Source organism: Hoplias malabaricus, chromosome 13, assembly GCF_029633855.1.
Source record: "Hoplias malabaricus isolate fHopMal1 chromosome 13, fHopMal1.hap1, whole genome shotgun sequence".
In the NCBI taxonomy this organism is placed as follows: Eukaryota; Metazoa; Chordata; class Actinopteri; order Characiformes; family Erythrinidae; genus Hoplias; species Hoplias malabaricus.
The window spans coordinates 20,900,151-20,917,206 of NC_089812.1; the positions used below are offsets into that span (position 1 = coordinate 20,900,151).

The 17,056-nt window shown below is 41.6% G+C and overlaps 1 protein-coding gene across 5 annotated transcripts in view; it reads left to right on the forward strand.

Annotated features, from left to right (window-relative positions):
- Positions 1-13,584, forward strand: part of hsd3b7 (hydroxy-delta-5-steroid dehydrogenase, 3 beta- and steroid delta-isomerase) — a 37,982-nt gene extending 24,398 nt beyond the window's left edge. For all 5 annotated transcript variants that reach the window (XM_066641957.1, XM_066641958.1, XM_066641954.1 and 2 more), the window contains exons 5-7: positions 3,578-3,677; positions 9,006-9,168; positions 12,784-13,584. In XM_066641957.1, coding sequence (XP_066498054.1) covers positions 3,578-3,677; positions 9,006-9,168; positions 12,784-13,199 — 679 coding nt within the window. In that variant the 3' untranslated portion in view covers positions 13,200-13,584. The remainder of the gene's footprint in view (positions 1-3,577; positions 3,678-9,005; positions 9,169-12,783) is intronic.
- The last annotated feature ends 3,472 nt before the right edge of the window (positions 13,585-17,056 follow it).

A 17,056-nucleotide genomic window follows, 5' to 3' on the forward strand; every position in this document is an offset into this window, starting at 1 on the left:
GTTAGAGTCATATTACTGATCTGTCGGGTTCTGACCCCCCTCTGACTAGCCTAAGTGTGGCTTAAATCAGTGAAGAATGCAGAATGTTCTTTGCCAGTCCGTGGTCACTGGAGCTTTTGAAGTCTTAGAGCATCAACAACAGCACTATAAACCCAGGGGAATAGTTAGCTCTCCCGCCACGCGTTCAAGGGCAGTTTACATAATATACACAGCCCTGCAGAGTTAAAGTTGTCATCCACTAGTTGTTTAAAGTTTTGTTTGAATTCAGTCATTGAAATGTAAATAAGATCATCCAAACTGTATTTATGTAAAATGGTTCTGATATATCAGCGCTGGGGGATTCCTCACCATGTTTCATAATCCAGCTTTTAGATGCGTTCAAATCAACTCTTCAGACGCCTGGTTCCTGTCACTGTCATTGTGATCCAAATGGACTCTCTAGAACAGGGCTTAGCACACTAAATCATGCTGAAGTATTCTATAATATACATTTATAATGGTTTAATTATACAGAAATGATGGTAAATCTGTAGAATTCAATTTCAAACACACACACACAGAAAAAGAGGAGGAACTGTAAAAATAAAATGTTTTTTGTTTGTTTTTTGGGTGAAGTCCTGGCATTTCCTCACTCCTTAGTCCCCTACAAAGAGAAAAAACAACCCTCTGGACCATTTGGCCAATTCCTGTGGACCCCCAGAGTGCATTACAACAACAGGCTGCTATTGTTGTCAGTTTTATCACTGTTACATTTCCTGGTCCCAGAAAGCATGTGTTTTGAAATTATGGAATCTAGGTATGTTTCTCTTGGATGAAGTATGTGGACCTTTGGTAACACTTAATAAGTGGAGCACCCCAGTTTCCAGGGCCCTTTTCTGTAAGGCTTAGAATGGTTATGATTTATGTCGTTGAGTGTGCAGAAACATGTAGGCAGCGTTTTACCTTAAAATTTCAGCTTAAAATCATTGTGATGTTTCACTGAGGTTTAATAGGGAGATTGCCGCCTGTCGTAGCTACTCTGGGCTCAGCACTACAGAAACCACACTATGTAACTCCCTCCACTCCCCCCATCTCCCTTGATTTTAGGACAGTGCTGTAAAAATGAAATACAATCTGCATCTGTAGCTGGAGGGCGGCACAATGAAGCTGCAGGTACAGCTCCAGGGTCATAGGGATTATGGGTTCGTGTTTGGTGTGTTCTCCCAGTGTTTGTGTGGATTTCCTCCAGGTGCTCCGGTTTCTTACCATGCTCCAAAAACACACGTTGGGAGGTGGATTGGCAACTCAAGTATCCACAGGTGTGAGCATGTGAGTGAATGTGTGAGTGTGTGTCGCCCTGTGTGGGACTGCTGCTCCCTCCAGGGTGTGTTCCTGCCTTGCGCCCAGTGATTCCGGGTAGGCTCTGGACCCACTGCCGCCCTGAACTGGATAAGGGCTACAGACGATGAATGAACTGTAGGTGGAGCCCATGAGCAAAAATACCAAAGCTTGCCTAGTGTTCCTTTAATGTAGTTGATTCTAAGTCTTTTAAAGATTATTTTTGTAAACCAAAGTCTACCATTGGGAAGTCTATCATTAGTCTTCACAGTTGTCCACAGCTAATCCATACTCCCAGTATTTGCTACACTCCAAAACTTCACTCCACATCTGTGGCCCCTGTTGTCCCCATGCAGCAGCTCTTGGATATTTGATGGAACTGAGAGAGCAGTTCTAAAGACCGCCATGATCTATACGGACTCCAAGGCTGCTTCCACCAGCAGTTTTAAATTATAACTCTATTGTGTATAATTAGTTTGACCACAGGAGGGTGTGTACCCTGTGAGTATTGATTTGTTCCAAGGTTTCTTCCTTCAGTTTTTCAATTTAGATTTTTGTTTAATTCTCAATTTTGCTTTGAGACACCATCAGGTTATAAAAAGCGCTATACAAATACATTTAACTTGACTGGACTCATTGTTGAATCCTCTGGAGTAGGGTTCACACCTGAACAAACAGTTTTAACTGTGTAAATCTAGAGAATACTGTTTACTGAAGAATCGGACATAGCCTGTTTCTCTTCTTTGCCCTTCCACATTTTCCAGAGAAACTCTAAGTCCAAAGATCTACAGGTTATCCATGTCTAGTGCAGGATTCCTGTGAAAATCCCAATCCAACACACATTAGCACTGAAATCTCAACTGGGTCCAGTCACTGCCTTAAAAACAACAGCTCTGAAAGGTTTGAAAGGATTCATGACTATTCTGGTGGGCTTCCTTATGTTACTGCATCTTCTCTGCTCCCTTATATGGAGTCAAAGGAGTCAGTGCAGTACAAGAGCCAGCGTGTTTTGGTGTTATCAAAGCTATAAGTCGATGACAGACATCAGCCATAGTTCATCAACGCCAGGATATTACTTGAAATAAAATATGACCTCGAGTGTTGTGTTTTATTTACACAATACTTCTGCAAAAGCACTTCAGTCAACACAAAAATTAAAAGTCTTTTATAACACAGAGCTGGCAAAGCGTTGCAAAGACAGATTAAGCTCAGCTTTTTAAATCTTTGCCATATGCAGTAAATAGTGGTTTTGTTCCCGTGAGAAAAAAATTTGACATTTGATTTTATAAATATTAATTTGTTTATTTGTTTGTTTCTTCAGAGCTTTTTTTTTTTTAATCTTCAATCTGAAAATGTGTTGCCAGTTTTTTAAAATCCACACTCATATGTCCAAGTGTTGTGTTTTTTTTTTTTTCTATCTTTGGGTGGAAATCTGGCAAATAGCAAGTTCAGTACATGATACTGATATTGCCGCACTCTTCGGAACCTCAGTGTTGTTCCTGTGGGAGTGAAAGTAGGAACTCTGACGGCTCTGTGTTTCAGGCCGCAGTTATGTGGGCTATGTTATGTTATGTTGTGAATTTGAGGACATTGCTCACACACTTTCTTACAAAAAACACTAGATCACAGTTCAGCTATGTGTGTGTGTGCGCGCATTGGGGGAATCTTGTTACTAAGCTGTGGATGCCAAAGTGGCCTAAAAAAATGTATCAGTGTACATACTATCTGGTATCATAGCTGCAGCCCCATTACAGAGTTAATATCCAAGCATGTTTACAGCCTGTGATGTTGTGCTAGGCAGGAACACACCCTGGAAGGGGCACCAGTCCTTCACAAGGTGACACATTTACACATTCACTCACACCTACGGACACTTTTGAGTCTCCAATCCACCTACCAACGTGTGTTTTTGGAGCGTGGGAAGAAAATGAAGCACCCGGAGGAAACCCACACGGATACGGGAAGAACACACCACACTCCTCACAGACAGTCACCCGTAGCAGGACTCGAACCCACAACCTCCAGGACCCTGGAGCTATGACAGAGGCTACCTGCTGCGACATCATATGGCTCTTTTAAATACATATATGATTTTATTTTTAAATAGAAATGATCTGTGTTTTAATGCTAGACTAAGAACATTGTGTTGCCTCAGTTTTGATGTGTGTGGGTGTTGTCTTATGGCAACTGTGTTCTAGTATTATATAAGACAATTTAACAACATTTAACTGTTTATTCCCCATTCTCATTTATACTCCAGGGGTGATGAGGAGACACCGTATAAAATCTGCCATGAGATGCCGTACCCCAAGAGCAAAGCTGAGGCAGAGGAAATGGTGCTAAAAGCTAACGGTATAAAGGTACAGCAGCAGATCACTGAGATCTTTTCCTCATACGTACACACACATATAATACAGTGCCAAGAAAAAGATAAGATGTAAACTAGTGGTAAATAGAAATATGCAAGTCAGAATAACAAGCTGTACCTGGGAAATATCTGTAACTACTCCCAGATGTGTCACATGACCACAGCAGGGCAAGGGTGGAGCAAGGAACATAACATAAACCAAAGCACATCAAACACAAAGATGAAGGAATTTACAAGAAGAACAGACAGAGACTAGAACATGCAGGGCGTTACAGTTCATAGCATCTAACCAAATTCCCAGATTGTAAACAACAGTACACCCCGAAATACAGAGTCTCTCTACTTCTCTTTCTCAGTCTCTCCTTATGTCTCCTCTATTTGAAGCCATCGTCATCACCAGTTAGAGGCTTCTGCACACAGGACTTAAAAATGATGGTCCTACAAGGGTTCTTTATTACAGGAAATGGTTCTACATAGAACCCTGAACACTTGAAAAACCTTTTGCTTGATTAACAGGTTCTTTGCATCATGAAGGGGTCCTTCAGATTGATGGAGAATGTGTTATAGATGGTTCTATACAGCACCTTTCATAGAAATGGTTTCTAGACATCACCAAAAACAGTTCCTCTACTGTAACAAGCATGTCATCATAACAATAGTTACTAGGTTTTTCAAGTGTGCAGGGTTCTATGTAGAACCATTTTCTGTAATAAAGAACCCTTGGTGGACCATCATTTTTAAGTGCACTATCTGCAGCTACATTGAAATAATATTGTCCCTCTTCTAACCAACAATGTAATGTAACAACCCAGGTCTTTTCACACTCAAACCTAGCATCATACACACACACACACACACACACACACACATGCATGCACACAAGCAACAGGGCAATACCACAAAGAGGATGTCAAAACAGTATGCAGCCCTGACCCTCTGCAAGTACACACATCCTCACAGATAAAGAACTGAAAGAAAAACATGCCTTAAATGGCACATTGTTCAGCACATGTCCATGCTTCATTTTTCCTCATTATCTCAGCCCTGCAGTGTTCTCGCTGTCAGCCCCTGCTCGGTCTACATCTACCTGATAATATCTTCATGCACTGGATGAAGATGGATTGATGCGCCTTTTGAAACTCATGTCTAAACTGTCCACCCTGATGCTTTGCTCAGTTTTTCCATCCTGGCTGTTTCTTTTTTTTTGTTTTAGAGCCCTTCGTATCTCTCCTCACCATTCTTTTTCAAAGAAGCAGAATAGCTGCAGGATAACATAGGGGCCTTAATGAGAAATGTCCACAAAAATGTTCAGAGGAACTGTCTTTTCACTTTGCTGTTTTCGAAAGAAGCGCCTTTATCTCTTGTCTATGGGAGTCTGACGATGCTTCCTGGAACTCCAAGCTTTGAAACACATAGTCACTGGGTAGATAGGACTCATTGGCTTACAGACAAACATAGTTTAATTACACCCTTCCTTTGAGGTAGCCGTCGGCCCTTAAACCTCCCTCTGAAACATCTTCCTGCTGATATACAGGGCAGGATTCAAGTCCCCTTCCATAATCCTGCAGTAAAACCACCCAAAGTCCACAACCTGATGCCTCAGTTGGTACTACAAATGGGTTGTTCAAGTCACAAAAAGTTCCTGAGGTCCTGAAACGCTGCCTCACACTTCAGTCAGTTCATTTTACTTTGTTTGGCATGTCCTTTTCACCAACTCTGTTAAAACTGCTGCTCTTTTAGAAATAATGGGAATATAGTAAGGGTACCACCCAACTACTCCTGAAAAGGTTCACACACTATGTTTTATGTTGGGCGCCAGGGCTCTTCTTCACTGCCTCCACCTTGTCGACTCCACTTCCAAGTACGTACCCCAAATGGGAGACTGATTCTTTTGCCAGGTGACACTAGTTTGTATTCACAGTAAATCCTGCCCTACCGATTCTCTGAAGTATGTCCTCCACGTGCAGCAGATGCTCTTACCACAACTCGCTATCCACCTGTTAAGTGTGATGCTATGTCTCCAGGTCCAGTCGCACTGTCTCAATCAATTGTGACCTCAGTTCAGGAGTGCAGAAAAAGAAAGAAATTGAATGTTTAAAAAAGCAAACATGTCTTTGACATTCACAGCTCATTCTGATGTTTGTGAGTTGCCGTGCGGACTCTGGGAGCAGAGAGGCTGCGGAGAGAGAGCTCCTGCAGCTCCATCTCTGGGAGCAGAGGAACCGCAGAAAGAGAGCTGTGTCTCCCGCTGCTCCATGTGTGGAAAGGTCTTAAGTGGTTTCAAACTTACGTCACCACTTAACAAATGGCATCATAGAAAAATGGTATAGACCTGCAGATACATGGACATCTGTAATTTGTGGATTTAAATGAACTTGCCCATGACCTTTGCAAAGGTGAAGTGTTGAAAGGTGCCCATCTTTTCCCAATCTTTCGATTAGCTCAGTTTCTAAAAGTTGACACAGAATCTTAAACCTCCATCTTTCTTTGGAACAAGGAACACGGGACTGAATCATTTGCTTGTTAAAGGTTCAGTTATTCCCGGCTGAAACATAGTCTCTACCTCCTTCCCCATGTCTGGTATCAGACGTGCCAGAACTCTACAGTTGGTCTAGCGGATTGGCTCACTTTTCAGCTGAACTGAGGTTGTGCTGGATCAGGTCCATCCTACCAGGTGCTATTCTGAAGAGTCCTGCTGGAATGACTCTCATCAGTTTTGCATCATTTTGCACAGCTTTGCATCGAAAGGAGTAAGATCGGGATCTGAACCGAAGTTGCTGGCTATAGGGTCTCTTTCTCCTCCCTGAGGACTCGCACCCACAGCTGCTCTGTCTGGTATTAGTTCTTTATTTGTATTTAGTTGTATAACCTTTATTTCTGATAACTGCTTTACATCTGTGTGGCACAGTTCTGTTATTAACATATAAAGCTGTACATGGGCTCGCTCCTGAATACCTTCAAGATACTATTTCCTATTATGAGCCTCCACGTTTACTCAGATCACGGAGTACTGGAATTTTAATAGTTCCCAGAATTCAGAAGGCCTCAGTTAGTGGAAGATCTTTTTCTTATATAACTTCCAGATAATGTTCGGGACTCAGACACAGTCTTCACAATCTTCAAATCTAGGGTAAAAACGAATTAGTTTAGTTTATCTTTTGGTAGTTAATGCTCCCCTTAGATAAAGGAGGCAGATATAGGGGGTCCATGGACCTAGGGAATTACAGTAAACTGAGATGCTGCTGTCGTCCCGCCACTTGAAGTTTTCACGGACACCTAACTATTATTACCAGTAGATTGACCAGAGGAGGATAGGTCCCCCTGTGTGAGCCTTGGTTCCTTCCTCAGTTCTGATGGAGTTTCTCTGTGCCACTGTTGCCCCTGGCCTCACTCTCCTGGGGATTTTATAGTCTTAACATTTTTACATTAAACTTCATCTTAAACATGTTAAAACTTTATCTTAACTGGAATTCTGTGAAGCTGCTTTGTGACATCATCAGTTGTAAAAAGTGCTACACAATTAAATGTGATTTGATTTGGTTTGATGTTAAACTACTGACTGATAAAAAGTTTAGTGCAGCCATAGTGCAAATGAAACAAGTCTCATGCATCAGCAATAATAAAAGTAGGTGGAGCATGGCATAATCTCCACAAAACCAACAAAGACTATTGTAGCCTGCTGTGTGCTGTGCCACAAAGCCTAGCATTGCCATTAACGTTATTATGATGGACTCATTTCATTAGCGAACTTGTCTTTAAGTAACTTACACGTTTCTTTGAAAAATAGCTTCTTTTGTCCACCTTTTTCTTTTTTGCTGCCATCCTCACTTGTTTTAGACTTGAGTCACGCATTTGACTGAAAACGTAGCTAGACGTTGACAGAAACATTTTTGTTTGTTTTGGAGGGGATCAAATTATTGGTGGGGACAGTTCAGTAATCGCTGTAAATTGGGCTCTTGGGCTGGTCACTTCATAACATCAATCTTGTCAGTCTGATGTGTTTGGGGTCGTTGTCCTGCTGAAACATCCATTTCAAGGGCATTTCTTCTTCAGCAAAAGGCATTTTGACCTATTCAAACTGGTCCATGGTGCACGGTTTGCGATAAATGGGCAAAACTCTGAAGTATGAGAAACATCCTCAAACCATTATGTCTGCGCTTCCATGTTTTACAGTCTTCACATGTAGACTCTCTACAGCTACAGCTCCTGTACAGCTCCTTTAGACCCAACAATCTTGCTCTCACCTATAACTATAGAATGTAGCGCTGATTCTCTTTAGGCCAGTCACTGTGTTCTTTGGCAAAACTGTGTTGACCTTTCCAACACATTTTAATTTTTTAGAAATGGTAGTTTACAAGGGTTTCTTGCAAATAGTTTGGCTTCACGTAGGTGTCTTCTGGATGTTGCAGTACTCACCGGTAACTGGAGATCTTCTTTGATTTCCCTGGAGCTGATCATTGGATGCTGCTTTGCCATTCTTGTTATTCTATGATCTACGCAAATGGTAGTGTTTCTTTTCCTAGCACGTTTCAACTTTTTTTTTTAGCTGAGCAGCCAATTATTTTCAGCCCTTCTTAATATGTTTTTCCTTCTCCAATCAACAACTTGATCAAAGTTCTTTCTCCTTCGGTACAGTGTCTGGAACGACACATTTTACTCACCAAGCAAGGGCTAAACCCAACAACATTTACTGCCCTCCTCCTTTAAATAAGGGCTCTAATTGACACAAGTTTCTTCAGAGTCAGTGATCTCCCTAGTTGAACTCCACACTGCTAATTACACTATTGTAATTAATTGACATTAATAGTCAATTACACCCAATTAGCAGTGTGCCTGTCATGATTGTTGATTATGTTGGTTGCCCACTGCTTGGCTACACCCAGTCAATAATATTTTTCCCTTCTCTTTTATGCCAAAGTCTGTAACTTAACACACATTGGTGATGTTAGACTGCTATTATTTTGCATGTAACTGTACAACAGTACACAAATTTTATAGTGAAAAGCAAAGACATTTGTCCTCATCAGAGGGAGAAATAACACATCCATCATTTCAGCCTCATCCTGGGGAAAAAACATTGTGTAATTAGTGATTCTGAGCTGTGGCTCCACCTTTCCTGTGACAGATTTATACATCTTGGCAGTGCAGTTCATTCATGTTGTAAAGTGTTTTTCTCTCTCCCCCTTATTTTTGTCTTTCTTTTTCCTTTATTGCTGTCTGTTTCTCAATTTTCTCTCCATCTCTTTGACTATTGTCTCTCTGTTTCTCTCTTTCGCTCATTCTCTCCGTTTTGTCTATCTCTCTCTCTCTCTCCCACCAGGTGAAAGGAGGACAACCTCTGTACACATGTGCCCTGCGACCCACAGGTATTTACGGAGAGAATCACCAGTTAATGAAAGATTTCTACCAGATGGGAGTCCGCACTGGGGGCTGGCTGATTAGAGGAGTTCCCCAGAACACAGAGCACGGACGTGTCTACGCAGGTAAATAGAGATTCATCAAAAACAAAGCATCAGCGTTGAAGACATTTGCCATTCTGTTTATTTGAAATCGCCGTGACAGTTTTTTTCTTGTTTTAAGACAAGATAGAAAAAAAGAATAAGAAAATGCTAATAAATAATGAGCGGATTTCACAAGGAAAAGTATTTTTCAACAAATCTACCTCCTCCTCTTCAAAGCCTTCTGCCATGATGCAGTATATACGTGTGTAGATTACAGAGTTAATTGATCATTTAATTAACATTAAAACTGCAGAATCTATGATGGACTGGCGCCCCTCCAGGGTGTGCTCCTGTCTCGATGATTCTGAGTAGGCCCTGGACCCATCGTGACCCCGATCCTTATGAAATAAATAATTAAACAGTCTTCTATAGAGGTCAGGAAGGTAACACTGGTCTTGTTGAGAAGAAAATTATCTAACGCTAGAAGTGTGAGCCGGGCCGATCCTGTGTTATACTCTGCAGCTGCATGTCAGCTACAATACAGCCCCAAATGCTAAAACGAACGAACGGCACACAACCGAAGCTGGTACTTTGTCATTCGTTAGATAGTTATTTTAATTTACAATGTATACATTATGGCTGAGATATTTTTCTCCATATTCATATTTATATATATATATATATCATTCTGATCTGTCTATCTCATGTGTAAAAGACAGATCAGAGAAATTAACCAATGAACCTTGATCAAAAGAAAAATATAAATATATACAAACAAATTGTTTGCTATACCTCATTTACATATGAAAGGATAGATAATGGTCCACTAAGGGGCTGCAAGGAGGAGGAGGTAATGTTCTCAGGTTCTGAACATTTCTAAATTCAGGAAACCTTTATTGGAATGACACTGAAGCAGGTGCAAAGCGGTGAAACGCTGGGATGAACATCAGAGGAAAAGCATTATTCATGTTCAAAACCTGTGTGCACCTTGGAACCAAACAGTTATGACATGTCTATATCAGAGTTGGCCTGGGGCGCTGATAATGGTTGTGTTAGCAAAATAAGAGACAGCAGATCCAATGTTAACAAACCCTTTGAACTGTTTCTTCTAAAATAAAGAGCTGTGTCTGTTCTCCACTTAGTGCAGAGGTTAACACAGTCAGCTGCTTCTACACAAAATTGCTGGCTCCGTTCACTGAAGAAAATGTCTCTTTGTTTTGGCTTGTTCTTTAAAGAGCCATTTTGTCCTTTGTAGAATAAACATTTGATATCCATTTCAGTCATTTATTACTGGATGGGTTCAGTTTCAAAAGAAGATGTTTATTTAATTACATTCTTAAATAGTCTCCTCTGTCAAGCAAACGATTATGCTTTTGTGATCTTTGTTCATCCGTGTCGTCGTTGTTTAAAGTCCAGGTGCATTTTTCTTGTGTACGGATAGTTTTCCGGCCAAAATTCAGTGTAAGACTGGATCCAAAAAGAAAGCAAGTGCTGTTCCAGTTGAGTAGGGTGCGGACTTTCTGACCTGAGTTATCCATTATCTAAAATGCAAAAACTGCTCTCTGACTTCTGTGGGAGGGTTAATTGCACAACAACCTGAAGGATTATGCCGTTTAATTTTACTAATGGTCATTTTTGTAGTGCTACAAGTCTTGGAACCACAGAAGTCCAGTATATCCAGTGATTATAAAAATCCAGCCCTAGGACGTGTCTTCAAATACACAAGTATTTTGTTTTGGCCTTTCTTCTCAGATTTTAGTTAACTGAAAGTGAATGTAGTTTAACTGTGTGGAGTTTTAGTGCCAGAGCCTTAGTGAAAATATTTACAAACTGAGCTGTGAACAGAGCTTGTGTATATAACCATTATGAATTGTAAACTTTGTACCACAGTCGATGGCGCTGTCGAGCACGGTGCTCACTCTGGTGTCAGTGGAGAGCAGAGTTCTGTTTGTGTGACACAAGGGGTAAAAGGCTGAGGGTAAAAAGGAGAAATCTAGCAGAAAATTCACCTCAGAGTGCAGGATTCCACTATTTTAATGTGTAACGTAATGAAAGAATATGACACGGAGCGGTAGCTCCTCAGCGCTGCTAACTCACAAAAAGACCATGTCAAAATAAAAGTCACAAATACAAACGCCTCGGCCTTTGGGGTCCTGGTTTGTTTGGGATTGTTTTTGGGGCAGTTTGATGCATGTTCAATGTTGGGGAATGTGAGTGCACTGAGATTAACAAAGCACCTATTAGCTCCGCTGGACACTACGCGCTGATGTGTGTGAGGTTCCCCAGTTCTCAGCGTGGGGTTAGTACCATACTGTACTCTCCTTTGGCATTTGCTACATTATGTTAAATATTTTACACTTGTCTTCTCTGGTCCGAACCAGGAGTTTTGTCCAGCGTGAAGACGATTAGAAACTGAAAGGTTTTCAGTGTTGTTGTGTAGATTGGGCGGCACGGTGGCTTAGTTGTTAGCAAGTTCGCCTCCCAGCACTGGGATCTTGAGTTCAAGTCCCATCTGGATGGAGTTTCCATGTTCTCCCCTTGTCTGCGTGGGTTTCCTCCGGGGTCTCCTGTTTCCTCCCACAGTCCAAAAAAAAAAACAAAACATGGAGGGTAGGTGAATTGGCTTCTGTCTAATAACTGTCCTGCTGTGTGAGTGAATGAGTGTGTATGTGTGAGTGAATGTGTGTGTGCCCAGATATGGATTGGCACTCTGTCCTGGGTGAAATCCTAGTGCCCGATGCAGTCCTCCAGGTGGACGGTCGTTCCTGGTTGAGAGTACACTGTGCGCGTTTGGCTGCTGCTTCTCGCCAGTGCGTGGATTGAGTGTTCTGAGCGTTCTGAGCAGTGTGGATTGTAAAGCATCCTTGGCTGTCTAGAAAGGCGCTATATAAGTGTAACGATAGATGGATAGAAAAGACAGGTTTTTGGCTTGTAAGCTCAAAAATCACCCATCGTTTCTTAGGCTTGATGTCAGAGTGAGAGGGGATTTGTGCAATGCCAGGAACAGGGTGTTCTGGGAGTGCTGGGTGTAGCACTGACCTCTGTAGATCATTCTGGCTCCTTTGTTCCCTGTAGTAAATATGTAACGGTATATGCATTTATAAATGTTTAACATCCTGTTGGCAGTTGTAAAAAACGCCACTATTTTGGCTGCACTCTCCCCTATAATTTATTTGGGTTTGTTGTGATGTTTGTGCACTTTAGGTAGTCCTGTTTTGTTTCACTGTGTACTATATGCACTGTGTATGGTTGAAATGACTGCTGTCAGCGCCACTGGCTTGAACCAAATCCATTTGGATCCTAGTGGCACAGAAGTGTTGCTGCAGAATATGAGTGAGAATGTTTTTGTTTGTCAAAGAAATCAGTTTTGTTGTTTAGTAATCTGCCTCTCCTACACATTGAGAGCAGAAATGTGTTTTCATGACTCATGATTCATGTGATCGCCAATTGTTTTAAAATCAGTAGGTGGATACTTTTAAAAAGCAAAGGAGCAAACTGCAGTTTTAAAAAGCACCAGTGTTTAAAGCAGTCCAGACCTCATTATTCAAGCCTCATTTCTTTGAAAAACAGGGTGGGACTTTTTCCTCCCACTCTAACCTTGATATGAATCTTTATCCCTCAGTATCTCACATGTTTTCCCAATGCTTGAATTCCTAGGTAATGTGGCGTGGATGCACGTCCTGGCAGCGAGGGCAATCCGGGAGCATCCTGAGAAGCTCGGGGGCGAGGTATACTTCTGCTACGATGACTCGCCCTACAAGAGCTACGAGGACTTCAACATGCAGTTCCTGTCGGCCTTTAACTTCCGCTCTCTGAGGGTCCCTCTGTGGCTGCTGTGGTTCCAGGCGTGTGTGAACGACCTGCTGCACTGGGCCCTGCAGCCTGTCTGCAACTTCACTCCGCTGCTGAACCGCTACACTCTGGCTGTGGCCAGCACCTCCTTCACCGTCAAGACGGACAAGGCCCAACGCCACTTCCAGTACAGTCCGCTCTACGACTGGGACCAGTGCCGCTTGCGCACGCAGAAATGGGTGGACACTTTTCCACTGGAAACCAGGAGCAAGGACGAGTAATGATAAAAGAAACAGGGATTTATCTGGGGTCTGAGAAACTGCTAATCAATTAAAGTTGACTGGAAGGGAGGTAGAGGATTTCTGAACGTGTATCTGATGATTGAGTCTTTTCAAGCACAGCATTAGGCGTCTACACTTTATACACCAGGGTATTACATCACATTATAACTCCAGGTGGTGGCTCACTTGACCTTGTTTAATAAATCTTTTAAGAGGGTGGACAAGAAAGAGTAGACGCCCTGTTCCTGGACACCACCCATTAGTAGGAGTAAAGCTAAAGAGCAAGGCGTCATGAACTGATGGTATGTGAAAAGTTAAAGCAGAGGACTGAAAGTGATGGACTGCTAAAAGATGTAGTTGGACCTGCCTGATTGAAGATTCCTGAAATAGCAATGTTCACATTCACAATGTTTAACAACATTTACCTTCACCATTTATAACAGAGGTGAACATAGTTATGATATGATACAGCTGAGTATATTTCCGCAGTTCCTCAACATGCCCCACTATTCTGACCTTGATCAAGGTCCACCAGAGCATAGCACAGTTCCTCAGTGTTAAAACACAGCTTCGTTTGTGTAAGCGACACAGTGGACACCTCTTTAATACCTCTGAATCCAGGAAGCAATACCAAAGGGATCTTGTTGAGAATCCTGCCATGGGCCTTTTCCGGTGTTGGACTTACCTTCATATGAATGCAGTAACATTTATATAGGTTAGTGATGCAGTATTCTTAAAGACGGCTGCTTTCATGTGTGAGTTCGTTTCCAAAATATGTTATATCTTTCGTTAAATTAGGAAGTACTAACAGGTTTTGATGTATAAATGTAATTCAGAATTTAAACATTCTCCTGCTCTTTTGTCATTTTCTGGTAACTGTTACATAGTATAAAAAAAACGACAATTAAAAAAAAAACCTACAATTATGCTATGTTTATGTTTCCTAATATCGAAGTCGCCATCTGTAACTCGTCTAAACCCAAACTCACACATACTTTTGGAGTTAATATTATCCCCAAGAACAGAACAAATCCATTACTCACCTCTCGCCATTTTCAGACTCCTTATATTTAAGTTTATTTTGTTGAATAAAATGACAAATTTAATTTTTAATACCACTCAACAGTTACCAAAAATCATTAGAGCAGGAGAATATTTGAACTTTTAATTACAACTGAAATGTAACACAAAAATGTTACATTTGACCACAGAGCTCTTTAAGCTCAGTTTACAGATGAACCCTCAACAACATCAGCCCTAAATGATGTGTAACATATTTATTGTTACTCGTTTCATCACTGCACTTTAATTTAGAAGTCATAATTTTCTATGTAATGTAATATTTATTTGATATATTGTAACAATTTTACAATTAAACTTGGATCAGTTATAATTCTAAAATGTTGTTCATGTTTTTGAGGTTTCCTCCTGGTGCTCTGGTTTCCTCCCACCTGGATTGGAAATTCAAGTGTCCGTAGGTGTGAGTGTGTGAGTGAATGTGTGAGTGAGTGTCGCCCTGTGAAGGACTAGCGCCCCCTCCAGGGTGTGTTCCTGCCTTGTACCCAGTGATTCCGGGTAGGCTCCGGACCCACCGCCGCCCTGAACTGGATAAAGGTTACAGACAATGAATGAATAAATGAATGTTTTTGAGGTGTAAAGTCTAGTCCAGGGCGGCACGGTGGTGTAGCAGGTAGTGTCGCAGTCAGACAGCTCTAGGGGCCTGGAGGTTGTGGGTTCGATTCCCGCTCCGGGTGACTGTCTGTGACTGTCTGTTGGTGTGTTCTCCCCGTGTCCGCGTGGGTTTCCTCCCACAGTTCCTCCCACAGTCCAAAAACACACGTTGGTAGGTGGATTAGCGACTCAAAAGTGTCCGTAGGTGTGAGTGAATGTGTGTGTGTGTATGTGTGTGTCTGTGTTGCCCTGTGAAAGACTGATGCCCCCTCCAGGGTGTATTCCCGCCTTGCGCCCAATGATTCCAGGTAGGATCTGGACCCACCGCGACCCTGAACTGGATAAGCGGTTACAGATAATGAATGAATGAAGGTCTAGTCCAATTAAATAAACACACAAGTGAATTTCTTGAAAGAAATTCTTGAGAGTGGCTGCAGCTTTATGGTTCTGGCTTGGGTCTCGTTAGATATTTGCTGTGGTATTTTTGGCAGCTGCCAGTTTGCAATGTCTTTCCTCGGGGGATTACCAGGTAGATGCTAAAGTATTAGAGGGTTATGCTATAACAATTTTTTGTGAACAAAGTTCTAGGATCCCATTTCAACATATGACCTGCTTTGGTCAAAATACCACAAAGATCAAACCCCACAGCAGCATTCTCGCCCTGTCAAAACAGCACTGTTGAGAATGTCCTGTTTTAGCGCCTGTTCCTTTAAATGACAACAAGCCACAGCCACCCACACCCCCATCATCAAGTGCAGAGGAGAAGCTCCAATTTTTTTTATTTAAATTTTTTTACTTGTTTTCACTTAGTTTTTCCCTGTGTGTTTTTGATGGGCTCCAGATTCACACATTAATTGAACATGCACTGAACAACGTTTATATAATACATTCACTTTAAAGGCATAGTTAGTTCACAATTGTAAACAAAAGACACTTTTTTTTTTTGTAAAATTCAGAAGATGTTTCCTCTCCATGTGCTGCTCTCCAGTCAGTTTGCATTGGAAACCAGTCTAATGTGTTTACAGTCTGTAAATGAAAGAAAAAACAAAGTGGCTCTGGTATGCTAGTTTCTCTCTCTGCTCATGGGAGAGGCATCTGGAGTATTCTTAGTCAATAGAGAGACTCCAAACATTGAAAAGCATGAACCGAAGTGAGGATATTGCTCTATTCCTGCTCCAAAAACCTACAGACGAGTTACACTTCAGTCATGTAAAAACAGTCTTTATTCTCCCTCAAACACACCGTTCCACCTTAAAAGCCACAGAGCTTAGAGCAACATTTCCCCACAATCGTAGACATTCTTTTTTAAACATGGTTGGTAGAATACAAGTTATTTTGACAGTATCCTGTGTGTTTTCTAAAGCATTGCATGAGGATGACACTGATATCATAGGTGGTTTCTATGTGTTGAGAAGTGGCATATATGTTAGTGTACATCATTGCTCAGGTGTCACATGGTTTATGTAGTATTCCAGGTGGTTGCCAGGTAGCTGTGGAGCTATTAGAAGAAAACTGCAAGAATGCAAGTATATTGCTAGGATTTGATTGGGTGGCTGTTTTGGTGTCCCAGTTGGTTGTTAGGGTTTCACTAGGGTACATATATTATGCAGGCCAACATTGGCACAGCCATTCAGATTTTTTTAACGGTTGCTCTGTGGACATCACTCACCCACCCTAATAATACCAGCTCTGTGGGTGTCCTTACAGGGAGGAACAGGATGGAAGGGGGTGAAAAAGAATGCAACGCAACAGATGGACTAGAGCTTACAAAGTGCATCTATGTGGTCAGTGGAGCTAACGAAAAAGGTTTTGGCAGAACAGGGTGTATTAAAATCAGATAATGAAATCATCTACATACAAATGAGTCCAAAAAGATTTCAAGCTCAGCAAAACAAAACATTCTTAATCATTTCCTTGCCTGTGGATCCTGTGGACATTGAGAGATATCCTTGTAATCTGATCTGACCAAAAATTAGCATTGGTCTGAAACCAGGCCAGTATTTTGTGTCAACAGGTAATAAGACAAGTGTTGTATTGCTTTTAGTTTTCTGAGAAAGTGCCCCTCAAATTCAAATCAAGGGCCTTTTTGTCATAAGTCAATATAACTTGTATACACTGGAACGAAGAGTGATTATTCAGGCCCAACACACAACAGAAACACGCTGCGTGCACACACAAAATCTTAA